This window comes from Equus przewalskii, chromosome 21 (assembly GCF_037783145.1).
Source record: "Equus przewalskii isolate Varuska chromosome 21, EquPr2, whole genome shotgun sequence".
NCBI classification, from domain to species: domain Eukaryota; kingdom Metazoa; phylum Chordata; class Mammalia; order Perissodactyla; family Equidae; genus Equus; species Equus przewalskii.
This window is the reverse complement of record NC_091851.1, coordinates 19,618,317-19,639,128: the sequence shown is the minus strand read 5'-3', so window position 1 is coordinate 19,639,128 and position 20,812 is coordinate 19,618,317. Positions and strand designations below refer to the sequence as shown.

Here is a 20,812-nt window from a genome sequence, read left to right as displayed (position 1 = left end):
TCTCTGATATCAACACATAAACGTCCCACTTGGAGAATAAGAAAGCTGGTAAAAGCTGACGTGCTAACATCAAAGTAAAAAGTGGAACTCAGTGTAAGTTTAATTAATTATACTCTGTTCCTAAAGTACAGAACTTTTTATTACAGAATTCGGTTGTTCTAATACTGCTCCTGTACGTTTTAGAAGATGCCTATTCTCCTCTCCAGGCTTATAAGAGAGTTTGAATCACTGTTACACGGTAGTCATGCACTTGGGAAATATACAGCCATGCGTCACTTAACAAGAGGAATACATTCTGAGAAATGTGTCACGCAATTCCACTGTTGTGTGAACATGATAGAGTGTACTTACACAAACCTAGATGGTATAGCCTACTACACACCTAGGCTATATGGTACTAATCTTACAGAACCAGCATTATATGTGTTCTGTCGTTGACTGAAACATCATTACACAGCACATGACAGTACTCAAAAACGCACGCATTTTTGTGGTGGAGGGCAAAAGGCTGAGGCCCTGTTCACTGTCAATTCATGGGTGGGAAGCAAAGAGCATCTCAAACCTGGGCTCAGGGAACACCAATTCACACGACTGCCCCTGCTGACAAACCAAGGGAGCAACACAGCTTTCCTCCGCAGGAGGTGGATTTGCAATGCTTCCAGCGAGTCAAGTGTTGATTATCCAGCCTGTGAGTAGCACAAGACCCATTTTTCTCCCATGGTAGAAACCATGAGAGGCTATGAAATTGACTCTGCTGTACTCTTGCTTTCTCTAAATGCTTACTGTCTTTCCTTCCACTTGAGAAATGCTAAAGCCTGACAAGCAAAACCCAGGGAGCCCTGAGCTGCCAAGATAGGGAGCAGACAGGGCTGTGCTGCAGAAAAATCCCATGAGGGTTCTGATGGTGTCAAAATGACTCCCTGAAATGCCTGCCCAACTCTCCTGTCAGCCCCTTCCTTCTAGAGCCCACAGCATAAGAACTAGGGGAGGCCAGTGGCTTTATTTGGTTAGCCCAATTACATAGGCTTCTCTGGGTGGCAGGAATATATGATCTAATTTCTTTGTAAACCAGAGCAGAATTCTTTTCCATTAAATCTTTATATACTTGATTCTTTACTGTGGCTTGTGGACCATTCTGCCTACCAAGTTTCAATCCGTGGGTCCAGATGCTACAGACCAGGTGGCAGCAAACTACGGCCTGGGGCCCAAATCTAGCCCTCCACCTGTTTTTCTAAGTAAAGTTTTATCAGAACACAGCCAGACCATTCATTACATATTGTCTATGGCTGCTTTCTCACCACAAGAGCAGAATTGAGTAATTTTGGCAGAGAACATATGTCCTGCAAAGCATACAATATTTACTACCTGGCCCTTCACAGAAAAAGTTTGCTATAGACCATCAGCTTATTCCTATGAATGCAGATGGCAACATTTTACAAATTAGAAAACATTAGGTAAATAGTACTGAAATAATTTTTTATTTAATATTTAGGTGATAATTGAAGATTTATGGCTCAAAATAGTCACTAGGAATCTCAATTAATACTGCAGCACAGGCATAGTGGGAACAAAAGAAACAGAAAGTAATGGAACTCTCCAGTTGACAGAACAAGGCTTTTAAGAAGACCTACTTTGGAACCTGGAATCTAAATTTAGTTCAACACAATGTGCAACTAAAACCATAAACTGTTCAAATCTCTGGTCTTTCACTGCATCTTGGGAACTAGATCTGAAGAAATTTTAAAAAAAATACAAAATTTTTTACTAAACAGCTGTGCTACTCTAAAGCAAAAAACTGAAGATCCAAATGTCCACCCAGAAGGAGGCTGGTTTAGAGGATAAATATGAGGCAGGCATCAACACATGAAAAAGTAAATACAAATATTCAGCGCAACAAACAGAACGGTGCGATCACTTAAAATAGCCTTACATAAAAAGAAAGTGACTATACAGATTCTTTGTGGGGAGATTTTCTATTATATCTTTGATAAATTAATTTTTCCCACTTTATATTGGGGTTAAAACTGTTAATACAGGGGCCAGCCGGTGGCCAAGTGGTTAAGTTCACACGCTCCACTACAGCAGCCCAGGGTTTTGCTGGTTCGAATCCTGGGCACGGACATGGCACCGCTCATCAGGCCATGCTGAGGCAGTGTCCCATATGCCACAACTAGAAGGATCCACAACTAAAAAAATATGCAACTGTGTACTGGGGGGAATTTGCAGAGAAAAAGCAGGAAAAAACAAAAAAAGAAGTTGTTAGCTGAAGTGCCAATCTTTAGGGGGAAAAAACCCAACACTGTTAATACAGAAGAGTCTATGAATTAATTTAACAAATATCTTTATAAATGATATAATTTTAAAACCACATTAAATAATTTACATTACTTCAATTAATACTACCTAAGAGTACTTAATGAAATTAAGGCGCATGGTCTTGAAATGAATAAAAGAACCATTTCCTGGAACATCAATGTTTGACTGGTACAGATCCAGTACAGATCCAGTGTTTTTAACTGATGTGGCTCTTTTTGATTCGCAAAAACATAGGCTAAGTCCCAAAATGGAAATAACAAAAGCCACAATTGTCTTAGCGACTCCTCCGTGCCAAGCCTTGTATGAGCTATTTTATCTGCATTAGCTCCAATCCTTACAACCTTTCTGAAAGGGAGGTTTTAACCTCTCCATATTGTTGATGAGGAAAAGGAGACTCCATGAGATTAAGAAATCTGACGAAGGTTACAGCCAAAGCACAGAGTGGGGTCTGATGTCAAAGACTGATTCGAAAATCCACGTTGCTGGTGTATTGGAGAGATGAGAAAAGGAGCCAGATCCCAAACAAGGGAATGGGCAGGATCCTGAACAATGTATAGGCTTCCCAGGTGCAGGGAGCTGGAGGGTTAGAACTGGGTGAGCTCAAAAGCCCCTCACACCTCTAACAGTCTAAGATCCTAGCTGTCACCATTGTTAGTTTATACTACTTACAAAAGGAACAAAGAGAAGACCTCAGACTGAAATCTACATTTAAAAAATGGGTTTACAGGGGCTGGCCCCGTGGCCGAGTGGTTGAGTCTGTGCGCTCCGCTGCAGGCGGCCCAGTGTTTCGTTGGTTCGAGTCCTGGGTGCGGACATGGCACTGCTCGTCGGGCCACAGTGAGGCAGCGTCCCACGTGCTACAGCTGGAAGGACCCACAACGAAGAATATACAACTATGTACTGGGGGGCTTTGGGGAGAAAAAGGAAAAAAATAAAATCTTTAAAAAAAAAAAAAAATGGGTTTACAAGCTGCCTTAGTTATCAAGGTAAAGAGAATTACCACAATCTCTGAAGACCTGAAAGTTGAAAGAAGAGATATGGGATCCAGAATTTAGGGTTCAACATAGGAGAGAAGCAAAGGGAAACCCCAGGACAATGATGAAAGAACATCCCAGGACTACAGCTGTGGGCAGACATAAAGAGCAACGAGTTCATGCTGGAAGAGATGGATATTACCTAGGAGAGGAGACTGACACTTCTAATGGATAATTTGGGGACCAAGAAGTAATAGGGAGAAAACCAAGCCATAACAATGGTAACAAAAATTATTAACGCCAGGAAAACAAAAAAGTTGTCCAAGACAGAAAATGTTATATTATACTCTGCTCAGCTGTGACTAATATTTATTAATATAAACCTTGAGTATCAACCTAATCAAAACTTATGAGCAAACTATATTGGGAGGATGATGGGAGGGGAAAAGGAGTAGGGGAGCTTGGGTAGTTATATAAGAGACCTAGAGCCTCAAAGTCAATAATAAAGAAATCAAAAGATTTTATAGGTATAGGTATGTCCTAAAAAATCAAGAAATAGCAACACAAATGTTATCTAGAAATACACTGATAAATGCCAAAAGAAACAGACAAATAGTTAAACTGCCTCTGGGAAACAAAAATAGAGGGAAAAAAGAGAGGGAATTAACATTTAGTATTCTAAGCTCTACCAAACTATTTGATTGTGTAAACCATGTATATGTACAACTCTGACAAAAATTAAATTTACAAAATTTAAATGTACTAAGAGGAAATTAAGGTATTCTTCAAGAAGACAATCAGTGAATAGAGAAAGTAACCTTAACATTCAAGGAAAATGCTGAAAAGTTCTTTCCAGTGTAAGCACTTCCTACTGTCTAGAGCTCCTTTACGGATGCCCAGTAACAGAAATGATGACAAAATAAAGAATCTTAAAGGCATGCAGAGCCAAACTGCAAACAGCAAAACAGTAGCTACTTACTTTATCACCATGCAACTTTTAGCATTACTGTAGATACCGTATCTATACACACAGGTCTGAAATATGACCACTTCAGAAGTTGGGTCTTGAGTACTGTGGGGAAGGAAAGGAAATAAACACAGGAAAGATACAGAACCAATAAAGCAGAACCATGGGAGAAAAAGCACTGCAAAGGAGAGGTCAGAAAGTGGTGCTCAAATAGAAAAAACACAGCTGAAAGAGACTTAGTTCCTCCTTAAAGACGCCCAGAGACTCTATAAGAAAGCTGGGAAGGGAACACTTTGAGACGTACAATCAATAACTCCTGACACCTTCTCTAAAGGTTCAAAGGTATCTGGCGTCATTTCACAAAGCCCCTTTCTTAGTTTAAGTGTCCCAAGTATACTCTCCTCCCTATCTCCTCTTTAGGGGTCCTAAAGAAGCAGAGTGGAACCTCAGAGACCCCTGGACTGTGGCTGTTTCAAAAGGCACTGCCCAAACCTCCCTGAACGATCTGACTCCACAGGAGCGAGGAGTCTTACCTTTCCACCTTCCAGTTACAGGTCTGAGCAAGGCTGAATAGCTTCATTTTAAACTACAGTCCAGAAGTTAGAAGTAAGCTAGGTAGAGGAAGGGAGCCCCCACATGCTAACTGTAAACTAAGTATATGACACTTCAGAATATTCAGTTTACTAGTTACTGGATCTCATCTTTTTTTTTTTTTTTTGAGGAAGATTAGCCTTGAGCCAACATCTGCTGCTCATCTTCCTCTTTTTTTTTTTTGCTGAGAAAGCCTGGCCCTGAGCTAACATCCGTGCCATCCTCCTCTATTTTATATGTGGGACGCCTACCACAGCATGGCTTGCCAAGGAGTGCCCTGTCTGCATCCAGGATCCGAACCCGCAAACCCCAGGTCACTGAAGCAGAATGTGTGCACTTAACCACTGCACCACCAGGCCCGCCCCAGGATCTCATCCTTTAATTCTGATTTCTGATCCTTTTGCTAGAAAGGTTTAATCCTCTTCTGTCCTGACAAAATTGCCACAAATAAATGGATACTTCAATCCTCATTCTTGTCTTAGCAAATAATTTGTTGAGCAACCCTGAGAACTAAAACAGCAAAAAACTAACTTTCTCTAAGTGCTGGAGTCTTCTGCAGAGTCTACAAAGCTTTAAAACCCCTGGTAAGGGCTTAGAGACTGACAGTAAGGACCTATAGCTATCAATGCGGGCGCTAACTAGGCTAGACTCAACTTCTGCACTTCTGTTTCCACACAGGAGCAGAGCCTACATGAGAGGGGTCTGCTACTACTATGAAGGTAAAGCACTAGTGCAAAGGTGTTTAGGTCAAGTTAAGTGTAACCCACAGAACTAAGCCAAACCAAAATCAAGTCTAACAGCCCATCCCCTCCACTTTGTTCTAGCTTCCATGCTTATCAGAGAGAAAACAGTACATCACAATCATCTTTGAATTTTTTTTTAGCTTATATAGCCCTCTCCTTCCCTTCTAAGACTCTGCTATTCCTCTATCAGAATGGCAAGCAGGGTCTGGGTAGATATAGTCTGATACGAACCCATAGATGATTCTATTAGAGCCACTACTGTTGAAAGGTTTCATAGGACTCTGTCTTTAGAAAATCTCTGGGTATAACAACAGAGAGCAGAAAGTCATGTCCTCTCAGCCCATCTAAATGAGACTACTACAGGGCTGACAAAATTCATGCAGATAAACAGAAGTATCTGGGGGATGGCTCAGTGGCCTAGTGGTTAAGTTTGCACACTCCACTTCAGAGGCCCAGGGTTTGCTGGTTTGGATCCTGGGCGTGGACGTACACGCCGCTCATCAACTCATGCTGTAGCGGCATCCCACACAGAAGAACTAAAGAACTTATAACTAGAATATACAACTATGTACTGGAGCTTTGGAGAGAAAAAAAAGTAAAGGAAAATTGGCAACAGATGTTAGCTCAGGGTCACTCTTCCTTACCAAAAAAAAAAAAAAATTTTTTTTAAAAAGAGATCTATGTGTACCCACAGTCACGTGAAAAAAATTCTCAAATAAATGGTCCAAATATCTATCACTGTTAACCAAACACTTGATTTTATCTGTTTTCCTAGATTTGCAAGGCCACACAGTACAGTATCTCAGGCAAGTGGTGGGGGAACTTCAGAATTCTTTGATATCAAAGTTGCCTAATTTGCATGATGAATGACAAGGCCTTGCTGGGGATGAGAAAAATAAACCAATGAACGGGGAGGAAAACCATACTGACAAATAAATTAGACCTGCATAACTGCCAAAGGCTTCATTTTCTCAGTTGTCATGCAGCGCTGCGTCTCCAGGTTTTATTTTGGTCTACCAGGCAGCAGTAATTCCATCCCAGAACCTGCCCAAGGCCATTCAGAACAGTAAGTCGCAGAATCTAGTTCTGGAAAGGCAGCTGTTCTTACTACTCACAAAGTGAGCCCAAAGTGCAGAAACCATGAATTCAGATTACAGCAGCAACAAATGACTGAAGCACAAAACACCAGCCATGTTGGTGCTAAAGCACTTGGCTACCAGCTCCACAGGACGAAGCACTGTCCAAGGGTCTACAGGGAGTGAGCCATGAAGCATCACTGGGGCAGATCCATGAACGTAACTGGGATAAACAGGGCCCAAAGTTCCCTGAGTCAGGACAGAAGAGCTGTGTCATGATTCATACGGACAGATAAAGGGCAATTATTTTTCTCAACCCTGAAAAGAAAAAAAGGAGGGGGACATCAATAATACTCTTAGTTAGGCTTGTGCAACCAGAAACTGTCTGTTAAAAATGGGCCAAAGGTATATATCGTAGTGATATTTACTGAAGACTCACCCCATCCCAGCTACTAAGCAAAATACTTTGCTGTTCAAAGTGTGGCCTGCGGAGCAGCGGCCTCAGCCTCACCTGGAAGCTAGTTAGAAACGCGGAATCTCAGGCCCCATCTCAGACCTACAGAATCAGATCTCCAGATCCCCAAGTGATTCGCATGCACGTTAGGTGCGGCAGAATATCTCACTACATTCTCACAACAGCCTTGTAAGGCAAGTACTGTTATTATCTCCGCCTCACAGAAGGAACATCAAGGCTCAGATAAGCCGCCTGCCCAAGGTCATATAACTCCGGAGTGGCGGGGGTCGCAGCGGTTCTCCCTAGAGCCGGGCCTGCGACAGGCGCGGAGCCGGGCGTCGGCACGCGCCGCCCAGGAAGGCGGGAGGCGCGGGCCAAGGCCTAACTCGGCAGGGAGCGGCCGCCCCGATCTCCTCGCCGGCCGCCGCCACTCACCTGAGCCTGGCGAGCGCGGGCGACGCGACACTAGAGCCCAGCTCCCGCGGTCTGCCGCGCCACGGCGACTCCTCCAGCAGCACCCGGGCCTCACAGCCCCACTTCCGGCCAACTGCCCGCTACTTCCGGCTGCTGCGCGAGTGACGGGTGCGGCCGAGGCTCAAAAGACTCCGTCAGCGTTTTCCAAGGACGTTTTCTATGGGAGGACGTTGCTGAGGAGACAGCTGGAGTCTAGGACCTGCGGCAGGGAAACAGCGCAGTGGATGGACCGCTCTGGAAGTCATCGAATAATCTATATACAGGTTCGAATCCCAGACTGGCACTCAGGGTTTTATGGCCTTGGCGAAGTCACGTGAACTCTCTAAACTGAGTTTCTCATCTATACAATGAGGATAATCATGCATTTATAGTAGAGATATATCTATAAAGTGCTCTCAGGAGAAGACTTAGTGATGGATAGACGAGCCTGTTAGCAGAAATGGATGTAAGGAGCTGGAGGTTGAGGAAGCCAGTGCTATGGCGGATGAGCTAGGGTGATCCCCCACCTTCCTAAGTAGGGGGGTTCACAACTGAGTCAGTATGGGCAACTAGGCAAGGAAGAGACTCTACCGAGACCTTCCAGGAGGACCTGGCCCCAGACTGCCACGCCTAGTGACACTGGAGAGCTGCTGGTCAGAGTCGTCAATGCACTTGTCAGTGCTCTGGCTGCTGTTTTGCCCATCCTAAGAGATGTGAAGGGGACCTGAGAAATGGTGCTCCCTCCTGGGCATCATCTTGTCAGAGAGACAAAACCAATGCAGGGAGGACACTTCACCGCAAGAGGCAAACTTGGCATCCCAACTCCTGAGCTCTGTAGAGGGCACTGTTTGCCTGGGTGTGAGCATTTGGAGCCTCAGACCACGGACACCACTGCTCAAGGAGAGTTTTCTGCGGCCAGACCAGAGCAAACACTGTTAGTTGCTGATTATGATGTTGTCCTTGCCACCTGAACCCAGAGAGAGTGGAGGGCCCATCCCCAGAGGATGAACTATGATTGCTCCTAGGCAGCCATGACAATCTTAGCCAAATGCTCAATTTCCCAGCCTTCCTTGAAGTGGGAGGAGCATGTGACTTGGTTCTGGCCGACGAAATTTAAAGGAAAATATGGTGGCAGAGTTCTGGGAAACCTTTTACTCTTATGATAAAGTGGTGCTGCGTCAATCCCTTCATGGAGCTGTGGCAGCCACCTTGTGGCATGGAGGGGACAACATGCTAAGGATGGGAGAGGGGGATGAGAAGTCCAAATCCTTGATGAATCAACACCTCTGACACTTATGACCACATCCAGACTTTTTGTCAGGTGAGAGAAAATAAACAATTCTTTGAGGTCCCTGTAAATCACGTGTGTTACTTATACCAGAATGCATTCTTGATTGGGGGCTTCGTGACAATAGCCAAAGGAATTATCTTAAAGGTCAGCACTTACCCCCAATGGTCAGCTCCCTGCTTGCAGCTGGCTTCGGTCCCTTTTGCCTTTGGGGCCTCACCACTACTTACAAACCCGTTCTCAGCCTTCATGCCTATGTATTCCACCCTCGAACACTGGCCAATTGCTGTAAGGTGGCTCAGGCTGCATCTAGCTGTCTTGAATCACCTGCCTTCTAGCCAGCAGCCTGGTGTCCAGATTCTGAGCTGGAACCAGCTTGAAACCCTTTTGGTGACAGTCTGGGCTAAAGAGAAAGCCCCATCCGGCAGAAGCGTGGAACCACAACTCCCCCTGGGCAACATGGAGGAACTTGGGCTTTGGGCCAACCTCCTGGCATGGTCCAGTGAGCACCTCCGGTCTCATGCCTCCTCTGGGAAACCTGTTTACTCCAGCTTTGCCCTCCACACCCCCTCACCCAGGCTTCACTTCCCACACCTGCAAGGCACAAGCAGGCCAAAGAATGCCACACAAGAGGCTTTCTCCATTTTATTTCTTTGGGAAAAGAAAATGAAGTCTAGTCTTTCCATCACATATGGTAGAGATATATATTTATATATATTTATATATAATTTCTTTTGTGGTTGGAAGTCCCAAAGCTGAGTCTGTTAATATTTTTTTTCTATCTTTTTTCGTACTAATGCCTTCTCTTCCCCCCACCCCTCTGGCCCAGGTTCTGGGGCAGGTGCAGTGAGGGGTGAGTGGAATGGGCAGTGATTGCCAGGATGGCCCCTCACTCAGCTCAGAGATCTGGTGAGGGCCACAGGGAAGGGGCTGTGCAGAGGGATAGAGGCCGCACAGACAGGCACTCCTGTTTTTGTGGGGGACGCACAGCTCATTAAACAGTCACCAGTCATGGGAGGAGGCTGGTCAGGGATTGGGGGACGTGCTCACAGTAGTTGTCAGCTCTCTCCACCCTGCCCTCCAGACCCAGTCTTGGGGGAGGGAGGAAGAGCGTGAAAGAGAAATACCAGGGTTGAGGGCCAACCCTCCTCCAATTGTTATTGCTGGTGAATTAGAAATTTGCCTTTCCCTTCCTATTGCGGGAAGATGGACTCTGAGAGGGCCCCCAGAGGAGGAAGGAAGTGACATTGGCTGTCCCAACCCCCACTGATGGCCATGCCAGGCCTACCCTTGGCAAACACCAGGCTACCTCAGGGCCCTGGGAACCCAGGGGTCAGTGTTCCCCTCAGGGCAGCCTTGTTCTTCACGGGCAATCACAACCACCCCCCACCCCCCCAAAACAAGGGCCTCAGGCTCAGGCTTGGACCCAGTGGAGCTTGGAAGTGGGCAGTGCACCAAAGATCAAGCAGAAGTTTCTACTGGAAGAAAAGGTAAGGTTTAGGGGAAGAGGCAGCCTGGGACAATGATGTTTGGAGCATGAAAGGAGGCTGGGGGAATTGAGTCGGGGAAGACACAGGAAGACATCACAGACACTCATATAACCTCCGAAACTGGGTGAGGGGAGTGCCTGAGAGGCAGGTAGCACTTAATAGCTGTAGTTAGAGCCGGAGAGTGGCCCTAGGTGAGGGGTCAACCAAGCAGATGGGGCTGTCGCCCTGTGGATCCTGGCTAGAAGGGTGAGGGTAGAGCTAGGAAGCTTCCAGGTGACCCTTCCCAAGAACAGGAGGGCAGAACTTTCCTGGGCAGAGCCTCCAGCCCCAGCCCTTCCCTCCCCCAACACATACATATGGACCCATACTCAGGACCAGGCTAGGCTCTGAGGCCTGAGCCCGAGAGACCTTGCAGGGAGGGGCTGGGAAGGTAGCCCTCTCAACCACAGACAGGCCATCTGCTCTCACTTGTCCTGCCAATCTGCCCAGGGAGGGAGACTAGTGCAGGAAGGAGAGAGGCCAGGAACCCAAGGTCTGTCAGCTTCAGCAGACCCCATGCAGGCCCCCTCAGGCTACATGGCCTAGGATGTGAGCACAGAGAGCATCACTGGACACAGGGTGGCCAACAGTAGCAGCCCAAACCCACTGAGGGGTGGGGGCACCTCACAGCACTGCAGGCCTGCTGCCTCCTTCTCCAATGAGGGAGGGCCAAGAAAGGGAGCATGGGCTCCCCTGCTGCCGGAGCCCCTCATCCCCACTCACTCTGCCCTCCCTCCATTCCCTCTTTGGGAAGAGGGTTCGAGTGGGCTGCCCAAAGGGGCAGTGGTAGAGCTGGGAGGGACCTGGTCACAGCTGCTTTGAGAACCTCTTTGGTCTGGGGATATGGTAGGAGATGTGGGGAAGAGAGATGGCAGGGAGGGGGATATTGGGGACTCTGGCCTTTGACAGGGAATTTGTCAAAAGGCCACATGCCCAGCTAGGGGATCAGATTTCTGTGGACTCAATGCGTTCGAGGCGGGAGGGGGTCCAGGCTTTCTTCTCCTCGCCATGTTGCGGGGTCGGTGTGCTGGCACCTCCGGCAGCCCCACGCTCTCGCAGCCGCCGCTCCAGCTGCTGGTTGCGCTGGTACATCTCCACATAACTAAGCTGCAGCTGCTTCTGGTACTCGATGACCTTCTCCTTCTCCTCCAGCCAAACGCGGCGCTCCTCTGCAAAGCTGGCACCCTGGCGCTCCCGGGCTCGCCGCTCAGCGGCCAGCTCAGCCTGCAGCCGCCCCACCTCCCGCCGCAGGGCCCGCGTCCCACTCTCCCCCCCAGCATCCACCTCCCCATCCAAGGAAACCAGGGAGGCAGCAGCAGCCACCCCAGCCTGACGGCGCATCTTGGCTTCGTCGCTCTCGCAGGTGGCCAGCGCATCCTGTGACTCGGCCGGGTCCACAGGGGTCAGTGCTGGCTTGAGGCAGGCCGCGGGCAGCTCGCCCTCCCCCAGCTCCAGGCTGGCCTGTTTGCTGCTGAAGGAGTCCCTCAGGCTGAGCAGCTGCTCCTCCTTCTCGCGCAGCGAGGCCCGGCCCTCCCGCAGCTGCGAGCGCAGCCCCACTATCTCACTCAACTTCTGGGACACGTCCGCCTGCGAGTCCTTCAGCTGCTGCTTCAGGAGGGAAATCTCTCCAGCCTTCTGGCACACCTGGGCGGGATCAGGTGAGAGGAGAAGCCAGGGTGAAGGCAGAGCTCGCTCACCCCACCCCCAACCCCCAGGGCTCATGGGCGGCTCCTTGTCAGACTGGGCAGAAATGACACGGGGCACCCTCCTCAGACTCAGGACAGACATGGCTGATCTCCACGGCCCAGGGACAGCTCTGGTTCTCAGACATTCCTAATCAACTTCGCACCGCCCCCCCCACTTCACTCCTCTTGTGATAGTGGTGGGCTACTCCTCTGGGTTTCTCCAGAGGGATGGAAGGAAGGGGATACCAAGGGAGAAGGTCCAAGCCCCCAGCCCGCACCTCCCACTTAGTTTCCTCCATCCGGGGCAGAAAGTCAGCCTGTTCCTTCTGACAGGCCGCCACCTTGTCCTCAAGCTCTTCCCGTTGCCGCATCAGCCGGGCTGCCTCCTCCTGCAGCTGCTTCTTGTCCTGCTGCAGCCGCAGCACCTGCAACTGTAGGCCCTGCTGGGCACGCTGGGCACGGCGGGCCACCTGCTGCAGCTTCCCGCTGCAGCCCTGCCGCAGCTCGGCCAGCTCGCGCTCCCATGCCTTCTGTCGCTCCTCCAGCACCTGGGCCACCGCGGCCTCACTCTGCTCCAGGCTACGCCGCAGAGCTGCCACCTCCTGCTCCTTCTCCCACAGCCGCTCCTCTAGCTCCTGGATCAGAGCACTGGGCGAGGGTGGTGAGCAGGCTGCAAATGGCAGGCCTCCACCTCCGCCCTCCCCGGATCCCAGGTGGCCTGGCCGCCCCATGGATGAGGATGACCCACTCTTACTGGAGGCCCGCCCACTGTCAGATGTTGCCAGGTCTTGGTAGCCCGACCCACCACCGCTACTGCTGCCGCTGCCACCACCATAGCTGGCAGTGCCAATGCGGTTGATGTGGCTGGTGGAGGCACTGAGAGGCGCCAGGTGCTGGCTATAGCTGGAGCTGTAGGTGGGCAGACTTGTGAGTGAGTTCCGGCCTGAGTCTGAGAGGCCGCCCCCACCCCCACCTGCTGGAGTCATGGTCCGAGACTTGTCCAGCCCACCCTTGAGACCACCAGGGCCCTGTCGTCCCTCAGGGGTCCCATTGGTCTGTGGGGGGCACAAGTTCTGCATGGAGTGGAAGTTCTTAGGTACAACGGGCTTGAAGGCTGAAGGCCGAACTAGCGGCTCTGAGCACTGTGTAAAAGGAAGGAAGGGGGAGTGGGCATCAGGATGGGCCTTAGCCTCAGCCCCAGCCTTTCCGTCTGGCCTAGACTTATTCAGCAACCCCCCCCCCCATTAGATATCCATCCTGGGAGTCCCTCCCAGCTGAGTGTCCACCTCATGCCCCCTCCATACCAGGTCTCTGCCCTAGACCCACCAGGTAGACTTGGCCCCAAGGCCCCACCCCATGGCTCCCCAGCCCAGCCTCCATCCTGGCCCCTACAACCCAACTTCCAAGAAGACCCACTTCACCCTCCTCTCTGGGCTGCTTCCCATCCCCATAAAAGGCCTGGGGACTGACCTGGTCTAGCTTGCCAGAGGTGGCCAGGAGCTTAGGTGGATGGCTGGGCTCACGATACTGTGGTGGGGCCTTGTCACTGCCGCCGCTGCTGCTGCTGCCACCACTGCTGCCCACCACATTGCCACAGACATCTGTGTGGTCACTGCCCCGCAGCTCGCCATTGAGGTAGAGGGAGTTGGCGAGAGCCTTGTCCTCTGAGGGGTAGCGGCCTGGCCTCTCCCTGCTGGCCCCACTGCCACTGCCTCGGGGGCCAGGGAAACTGCCCTGGCTGCCCCCACCCCCTGTGCGGGTGCCCACGCTCTTCATGGCAAACTCCTGGGCATGGGCCACCCCACTGCCCACACTGCCCATGGCCAGGCGAGGGTCCGGGGGTCCGAGCTCAGAGGGCCGCGGGGCAAAGGCCAGGAGGGGATCCCGCCCTGGGTCAGCGCGCACAGGCAGTGTTTCCAGCTTCGCCATGACTAAGCCAGGAGGGCACTGTGGGCACAAGGTGGGAAGGCAGAAATAGGTCAGTCCCACCCCCCACCCCCCAGCCAAGTCTGCCCCAGCACCACTTGCACCTTGCCCCTTAGTGTCCCCTTCCCTACAATGGGTACAAGAGTTCCCAGACACCCAAGGTGAAGGAATGGGGCTGGGGTAAGAGTGATAGCTTGGTAATGGGGGCTGCCTGTTGCCCACCCGACAAAGCCCAACCCAGGGCACCATGCACATACCCTCCTGGCTTTGCTCAGCTCAGCATTCCACGCCTCAAGCCCACCTACTCCATGAGCCTCAATTCTTCACTACAGCCCCCAGAATTTAGGCGTTCTTTACCCAGGGTCTGGGCCTGGATATCCCAACCTTATGGGCTGAGGAGATGGGATTGGAAGGAGACAGCAATACCTGAATCCAGTAGGGAACCTCAGATGTAAAGGGAAGGAGAGAAACCCACCCCTATCCAAAAACTGTGGGCGGGGGTCCTTCCCGGCCCCTAACCTAGAGCGTTGCAGTCAAGGGCAGAAGTGGAGGCTCACTACCAGCGCAGGCTCCTCTCCTTGCCTTTCCAAGGGGGTGGGGGGCCGACGGGTTCTCAAGCCTGGGACCCTCCTCGGCCCGGTCTGCAGGGGCCATGTGCCTCACTCTCGCAGTCGGGGCTCGGCCCGAACCAGTTGCGCGACTTTGGACGGGCCGACTGGGCCATCCCGGACTGCAGTGTTCTCCTCTGCGAAATGGGAGGAACGAAGGACCTACCTCGCCGAGCTGCCGCATGCCAGGAGCCCCGAGGCGGCGGGCGCGGGAGGGGACAGGGATCTCGGTGGCGGTACGCGGGAACTGCCGCGGCTGCGCGCCTCTGGGTCGCCAGAGGGCGCCACCACGGACACGCCCCGCCCCCCGTGGACGGCCGGGGACCGCGGCGGCAGCGCGGGGCACGGGGGCCCCCCGGAGGTCTTCCCAACTCGGCCGCACGGGGAACTGGCACGAGAGGGCCCCCTCCCCACGGTCAGGCCCTAGGCAGAGGCCCCCAGGCTGGCCGAGGCCAGGGCAGAGGCCGCAGGGCCGCCGGCCGTGCCTCCCTCCGGGCTGGCGTTCCCATAGGTGGGCGGGGGCGGGGCGGGGCCTCCGCGCTCAGCGGCGCCCGGGCTGCTTCGGCGCCCGCCGAACCCCTCTAAGAATTCACTGCCACCGGGAAGACTTCCTGGATTCCGCCCCTTCCTCGCTCTCTGTGGACCTTGACCCTGCTCAGTTCACCGCGAATTCCTCCGAGCCCTCTGTGGGGGTGCGCCCCATCCCCTAAGGCCGGCCCACAGGAGCCTGGGGAGCAGGGCCTCGGGTTACCTGTACTCAGGGAGGCCCCGCTTCCTGGTTCCTTTGTCTCAAGTCCGCACCTGGGAACACCTGCCCCAGAGAGCTGCGTAATCAAATGCGTGTATCAGAGATGGCAGGGGGCGCCCTTCAGGCCTTTACCCCCTACTCCCATCAGAAACCAGGCAGATAGCCCTCCTCATTCGAGGTGAAGGGGTCCAGGTGGCACCCCACAGCCCCTTGAGTGCTCTTTGGACTGTCTTCTACCCAGATGCCCACTTCTAATGCTGTGTCTTTCCTATCAGGCCCCAGACCAGTGGAGCCTGACAAAATTCTTGCCCTCCAGGAATCTTCTAGCCACCACACCTGGAGTTAAAGCCCTAGGTGGTTGGAAAGTTCACCACTAAGCCAGTCCCCACTGCCTTTGTAAAATTTCATTCTCTTGGTGTCTGCCCCCCACAGGTGCGGGGAGCTGCACTTTACCACCTTCCTCCCTCAGCCAGTTTGTCCCCACAGGCAGGGCTGAGACTAGGGTGAGGCAAGAGAGGCACCGAGGGTGCAGTTTAAGTGCAGGATCAGCAAGTGCAGGTCCCTGAGAGTGAGTGCCTCCTTCCACTTGGTGTCCTCATGCCTCACCCTGGTCCCCACTCTGCAACATATTCCAGCCCGGCTAGCCCTCAGCCCAGAAATCTCCATCCATCCACCCTAAGCATAACCCCCTTCTTTTGCTATCTGAATGCAGTGTAGGGAGCAGCTTGGGATTAGGAGGATGGAAGCTGAGTGGCCTGAGGCTTGGAACCAGTAGGAAGGCCTGGGCAGGGTTTGGGAGGAACAACTGACAAAACTTCATAGAGATGAGGCTTAGGGGGTGGGGGCAAGAGAGGAATCCAGGCTAGGGTGCCAGTTTGGGTGTGACACCCTTAACGTGACAGGGGGAGAATGTTTGGGGAATTAGGTGCTTTGCGGAAGACCAGAGAAAGCTCTCTCTCACATATGGATGGAAAGAGAGACTGGGATCACCAGCATTCAAGGGTGGTGTGGGTGGGGCCCAGCATCGAGCTAGGGTGGCAGAGCCCCAGAAGCCTGGGATGCAGTGTGGGAGCAGGAAGAATGGAGCAGGCCCTGCTGACCAAGATGAGGGGCTTCAAGAATGTGGGACAGCTCCCTCCCTAAAAAAAGGCCTGGCAAAACTGGGATTGGAGAGTGTGCCCTGGATTTGGCAGGTGGAAACATCACTGGCATCTATGAGAGAATGGTTTCAGAAAAGTGGCACAAGGCAAAGCCAGACTACAGGAGTAGAGAGGTCTGGAGGGAAAGATGGGAGAATTCCCTGCTAAGAGAGAAGGCCAAAGAAAGCTATAATTTAAGGTGGTTTGGGATCCAAGGGCACTTTTCTAATTTTAAAATTAAGCATGGTATAAACTTGAGTGTGTTGATATGCCAAAGGAAAGTGCCCAAAGTGAGATTAGAGATCTAGGCATGGGGACTATGCCAGAGGCCTGGATGTGGGCAGGAGCAAACCTCAGAAGTGAGCATGTTCGTTGTGAGAGTGACAGGGATAATGTTTGGGAAGGTGCTTTGTAAACTGTAAAGTGCAGTACTGCCTTCTCTGAGATCCAGGAAAGGAGAATTTGACCATAGGTTGGGGCTGATCATATGCTACTCTACCCCACCCTTCCCTTGGAGTGTGTATGGTCCCAGCCAGGCTCTGATGCCCAGAATCCTGGATGAAAATGATGTCCCAAGACTGTCTTCTGAGCCTCCTCTCCCTGTGCTCTACCTGGGGAATCCTTGACTGCCAACCCACAGCAGCTCTCCCTGGAGCCTTGCTCCCCAAAGAGCTTCTTGCCATAATTCTAACATGTCACAGTCAATCCCATGCAAGCGTTCCCTGCCCCTTGCCTTTCTCAAGCTTGGGCTGCTGCAGATTCTTTCCTCAAAAGCCAGGCAAGGAGCTGGCAGGACAAGGAGGGGCATATGTCTCCCTGGCAGGCAGAAACTGAGCCCAGGGGAAGGGTTTGAGCCTCTTCTATGGGTCAGAGACCTGAACTGGCCCAGTTTACTGAGTGTGGTCTGCAAAGGTAGCCTCATGGCATCAGCTCAACAATGTGGAATGACAGCCTGTTGCCTGACTCTGCCTCTATCTCTGTCCCTCAGTGTCTGGGACATTACACAGAGTATTAGCAGTCACAAAGGGGCAAAATGGACTCTACCTGGGGGTTCCAGGGGCAGATCCCTCCAACCCACAGTGACTACCCAGCCCCTCCCTACCTGTGTCCCTCCCAAAGCTGGGAACACTCCACCCTTCTCTTGGGGTCTCAGAGGTCCCAAGCTCAGCCCATTCACCCCCTGAAGATCTCAGCAGCCCCTCCTGCCAGCACCCTTACTGGGTACTCCTCACTGGCCTTTCTTCCGCTGCACTCCCTCCCCTGTGCAGCTGCCAGGGGACTCTTTCTAAAGGGCAAAGGCAATCTTGTCCCTGCTCTGCCCAAATTCTTCCATGAGCAGTGCCAAGTGCAGTAGACAGAGTTCTGGAGGCATCAGCTCCAAGTGTAAATCCCAGCTCAGCTGATTAGGGGTGGAACCGCATGCAGGTTATTTCACCTCGGGTTCTCACATCTACCTTACAGGAATCTTAAGAAGTAAATGTATTATGGGTAAAACCCGTGGCATTCCTCCCAGCCCCCAGAACCAGAGCAGAGCTTGCAGCTGCTCTAAGGCCTCTCCTGCTGCCCATCCTATTTCCCCCAACCTGAGCCTCTCTCCACTCCACACAAAATCTCTTCCCATCTCTCTGTGCCCATCCTGCATCCTTCAAGGACCAATCTACATGCTGCCTCCCAGGACAGCATCCCTGATCTCCTTTAGTGGGGAGGGGTCTTGGAGCATTTGGCTCAGGCTACTCCATGGAGATTTCACTCTGAGGTTTCCCCGGAGCTGGCCTGTGGATGCCCCGGTGGCACAGATGGCAGAGTCCTGGGGTCTCTTGGCCTGACACTGAGGAGATGCAGAGGGAATGCGTGTGGGAATGCTAGTTATGAGCAATGCAAAGAGGCAATGAATCCGGACAGGAAAATCAGGAAGGGCTTCCTGGAAGAAGGACTTTTGGAGAAAAGGGATTAGGGGCACTGGAGGGCCTTTGGGGGTGCAGAGGTCTCCAGAACTTCTTGGTTGGGATATGTGAGGGGAGATCCATCTTCCCTTGGCGACAAAGGGGTAAGGGGCCCATCCGCTAGCTTCTGGCTCTGATGAAGCCCGTGTTTCAGGACTGAGGGGGCTGACAGCGCCCCCCCTTCCCCCAGCACACACACGCGCGCACACACGCGCCTCCGCGCGGGGTGGTGGGGGTGTTCGCCATTCACCAGCAACCCATTGCCCGCAGCGCCAAGAGATAGAGACCCCGGCCACAGGCCGCCCCGAGGAGGTGCCCGGGGGTCTCTGCGGTGGAGGAAATCCCACCGCACCTCCCCGTGCTCCCTACCAACGCGTGTGGCCCCGGGGGGCGGGGCGCAGAGGGAAGAGGTGACATAATCCGGGCCGCACCCCCTCCGGCCGCCACCTCCCCCCAGGCTCCGCGAAACATCCATGACATCATCCGCCTCATCTCCACTCTCCTCCCCCCTGGGACCCCAGCAGCGGGACGCGCCCCCTCCCCAGCTCCAGGTCTGGCTGGACAAGCCTCGCAGTGCAGCGAGGACGGCGACAGGTCGGAGCTGGGAGGGGCGCCACGGTGGGCCTGCCTCACTTACTCGCTGCCTCAGGGTCCAGCGCGGGGTCTTCGGCGAGGGCGCCACCGGCCCGGCTAGCTGGCGCAGCCCGAAGCCCGCCCGGCGGGGCGCGCGGCGCGGGCCCGGCTCCGCTCCGCGCCCCTCCCGCTCCGCGCCCGGGCCCCGCCCACCCGCGGCTGCGGCAAACGAGGGCCCGCCCTCCGGCCACGCCCCCCAGAGCCGCCAATCCCCGGGCTGGGGCGGGGCGCAGTGCCTTAACCCCTTCGTGTCTGCGTCCCGGCCCCCGCGTGGGACCCCTCTGTCCCACCCACTCCAGGGGGCAGCGAGCCTGCCCCGAGCCTTTCTGCTCGTCGTCTGTTACTCCCCAAGCCCTTGGGCTCAGCCCCTAGTCTCTCCTTTCCAATGAAACCAGTGGGACCGCGCCCTCCGCCACATCTTTGGCGACCGAGAGGAACCCCTCTCGCTTGGGGAAGGGTCTCCGGACGCTGAGCCCCGAGGCCCATTCGTCTCCCGCTGTTGCTCTTCCGGACGCGGCCTCCCAGCGGATGCTGTGAGACCCTGCAAGTCTGCACGCTGGGGGCGGGGCGAGCCGTCGCGAGTGGATCTGACACTGCCGAGCGAAGACCGCCCGGGCGCAGGGACCGCAGCCGCGCGTGTGGGAGACTTCGAGTGGCCGTGACTCCGCTCGTCAGGAAACGCAGCGGGTTTGAAACTTGTTGCTTGCGGAGGGTCGCCGTCCGCGGGAAAGGGCAGACGACGAGGAAAAAGACCTTACAATCCAGCAGGGTTTGAGTGCTTTCACCCTGTGCCCCGCACCTGACACGAGGCCCGGCCCGGGCCCGCACGCTGCATCCGGGGGTGAGAGGGAGGGAGAGGGGGGACCTGGAGCACCAGCTTCGCACGCGCGTGCCGCATTCTGTGCCGCGAGTGCTTATTTCGCCCCGGGTGGCCGGGGAGGACTGCCGGGAGGAAGTCAGCCGGGAACTGAGGCTTTAGCTTCGAATAGGGTCGGGAAGAAAGCCAGGCCTAGGGTTAGGCAGTAGCAAAAGCCTAGAGCCACAAAGGACTTGTCCTAAAAGCTGGAGTGCCTCCACTTTGGCTGGGATTGCACCCATTATATCTCAGCTGTTATAGCTGATTTGTTTGGTCATCGATCATCCTATTTTATAGTTTTTATTCCTTGCTATTTTCTGAACTTTTCCATATTTGCTTTTATCTTCTATAGTGATTTGCAAGGCAGAAAGCCTGTTTTTAATTCTCCTGGTGATTGCCTTTAAGTTTATCGAATAAAAATACAGTTCACATTTCACAAATTATTAAAATGACAAGTCATTCGTTTTTATACTCCTCTTTACATAAAGAGAAACTTAACGTGTCTTTCCATCTCCTGGCCTACTGTCCTCACACCTACTTTTTTTTTCTGCTTAATCCAGGATGAGAGATCCAGCTTTTGTTTACATTCTTTTTTTTAAGCCACAAAATCCTCTTTTGCAATCATTGTTTTTGGCTTTTGCCAACCCTTTGTTTAATTGGTATCACTGTCACTGCCAGTTTTTTATGCTCTAATTTTTCTATTCCTCTTTCAGATCCATCTTTCACTTGTGGTTTCAGGGAAGACCCTGCATGTAATGTTTTTCTAAGCCTTTACCCTAGGTAGGTAAGAAGGCCTTTCTACTATCTTTGCACACAAATGGTGGCTTGACTGTTAGAGAATTCTTGAGTCTCAAACTTTTCCCCTCAAGACTCTTGTCCTTAT

At 52.6% G+C, this 20,812-nt stretch overlaps 2 protein-coding genes across 13 annotated transcripts in view; both read right to left on the bottom strand.

Annotated features, from left to right (window-relative positions):
- The window catches only part of UBOX5 (U-box domain containing 5), a 32,659-nt gene extending 24,967 nt beyond the window's left edge, over window positions 1–7,692 (bottom strand). Inside the window, exons 1-2 of one of the 4 annotated variants that reach the window (XM_070587965.1) lie at window positions 7,557–7,666; window positions 4,270–4,362 (exon numbers count right to left, since the gene is read on the bottom strand). The gene's annotated coding sequence lies outside the window, so the exon portion shown is untranslated. Of the gene's footprint in view, window positions 1–4,269; window positions 4,363–7,556 lie in introns of all 4 variants that reach the window. The other 3 variants (XM_008527611.2, XM_008527616.2, XM_070587966.1) reach the window with 3 other exon arrangements.
- Window positions 7,693–9,494: 1,802 nt separating this feature from the next.
- LZTS3 (leucine zipper tumor suppressor family member 3) lies at window positions 9,495–19,220 on the bottom strand. 9 transcript variants are annotated; one of them, XM_070587957.1, is made up of 6 exons: window positions 19,078–19,220; window positions 15,362–15,434; window positions 14,522–14,747; window positions 13,547–14,023; window positions 12,355–13,218; window positions 9,495–12,035 (listed from the first exon to the last, which is right to left on the bottom strand). In XM_070587957.1, exons 4-6 carry the CDS (start codon window positions 14,003–14,005, stop codon window positions 11,337–11,339), a joined length of 2,022 nt encoding a protein of 673 aa, XP_070444058.1. In that variant the 5' UTR covers window positions 14,006–14,023; window positions 14,522–14,747; window positions 15,362–15,434; window positions 19,078–19,220; the 3' UTR covers window positions 9,495–11,336. The 9 variants fall into 9 exon arrangements, with proteins under 9 accessions (XP_070444058.1, XP_070444055.1, XP_070444061.1 ...); XM_070587954.1 differs by having other exon boundaries at window positions 14,585–14,747; window positions 19,078–19,219; XM_070587960.1 differs by having other exon boundaries at window positions 14,560–14,747; window positions 19,078–19,216.
- Between the last annotated feature and the right edge of the window lie 1,592 nt (window positions 19,221–20,812).

Excerpts from the sequence above, each read along its gene's own strand:
- LZTS3 (XM_070587954.1), bottom strand. The coding sequence starts at position 14,656 with ATGGCCCCTGCAGACCGGGCCGAGGAGGGTCCCAGGCTTGAGAACCCG. Across the intron at positions 14,024-14,584 it reads CCCCCCACCCCCTTGGAAAG|TGCCCTCCTGGCTTAGTCAT; the intron begins GCAAGGAGAGGA and ends TTGTGCCCACAG. Across the intron at positions 13,219-13,546 it reads CCTCTGGCAAGCTAGACCAG|TGCTCAGAGCCGCTAGTTCG; the intron begins GTCAGTCCCCAG and ends CCTTTTACACAG.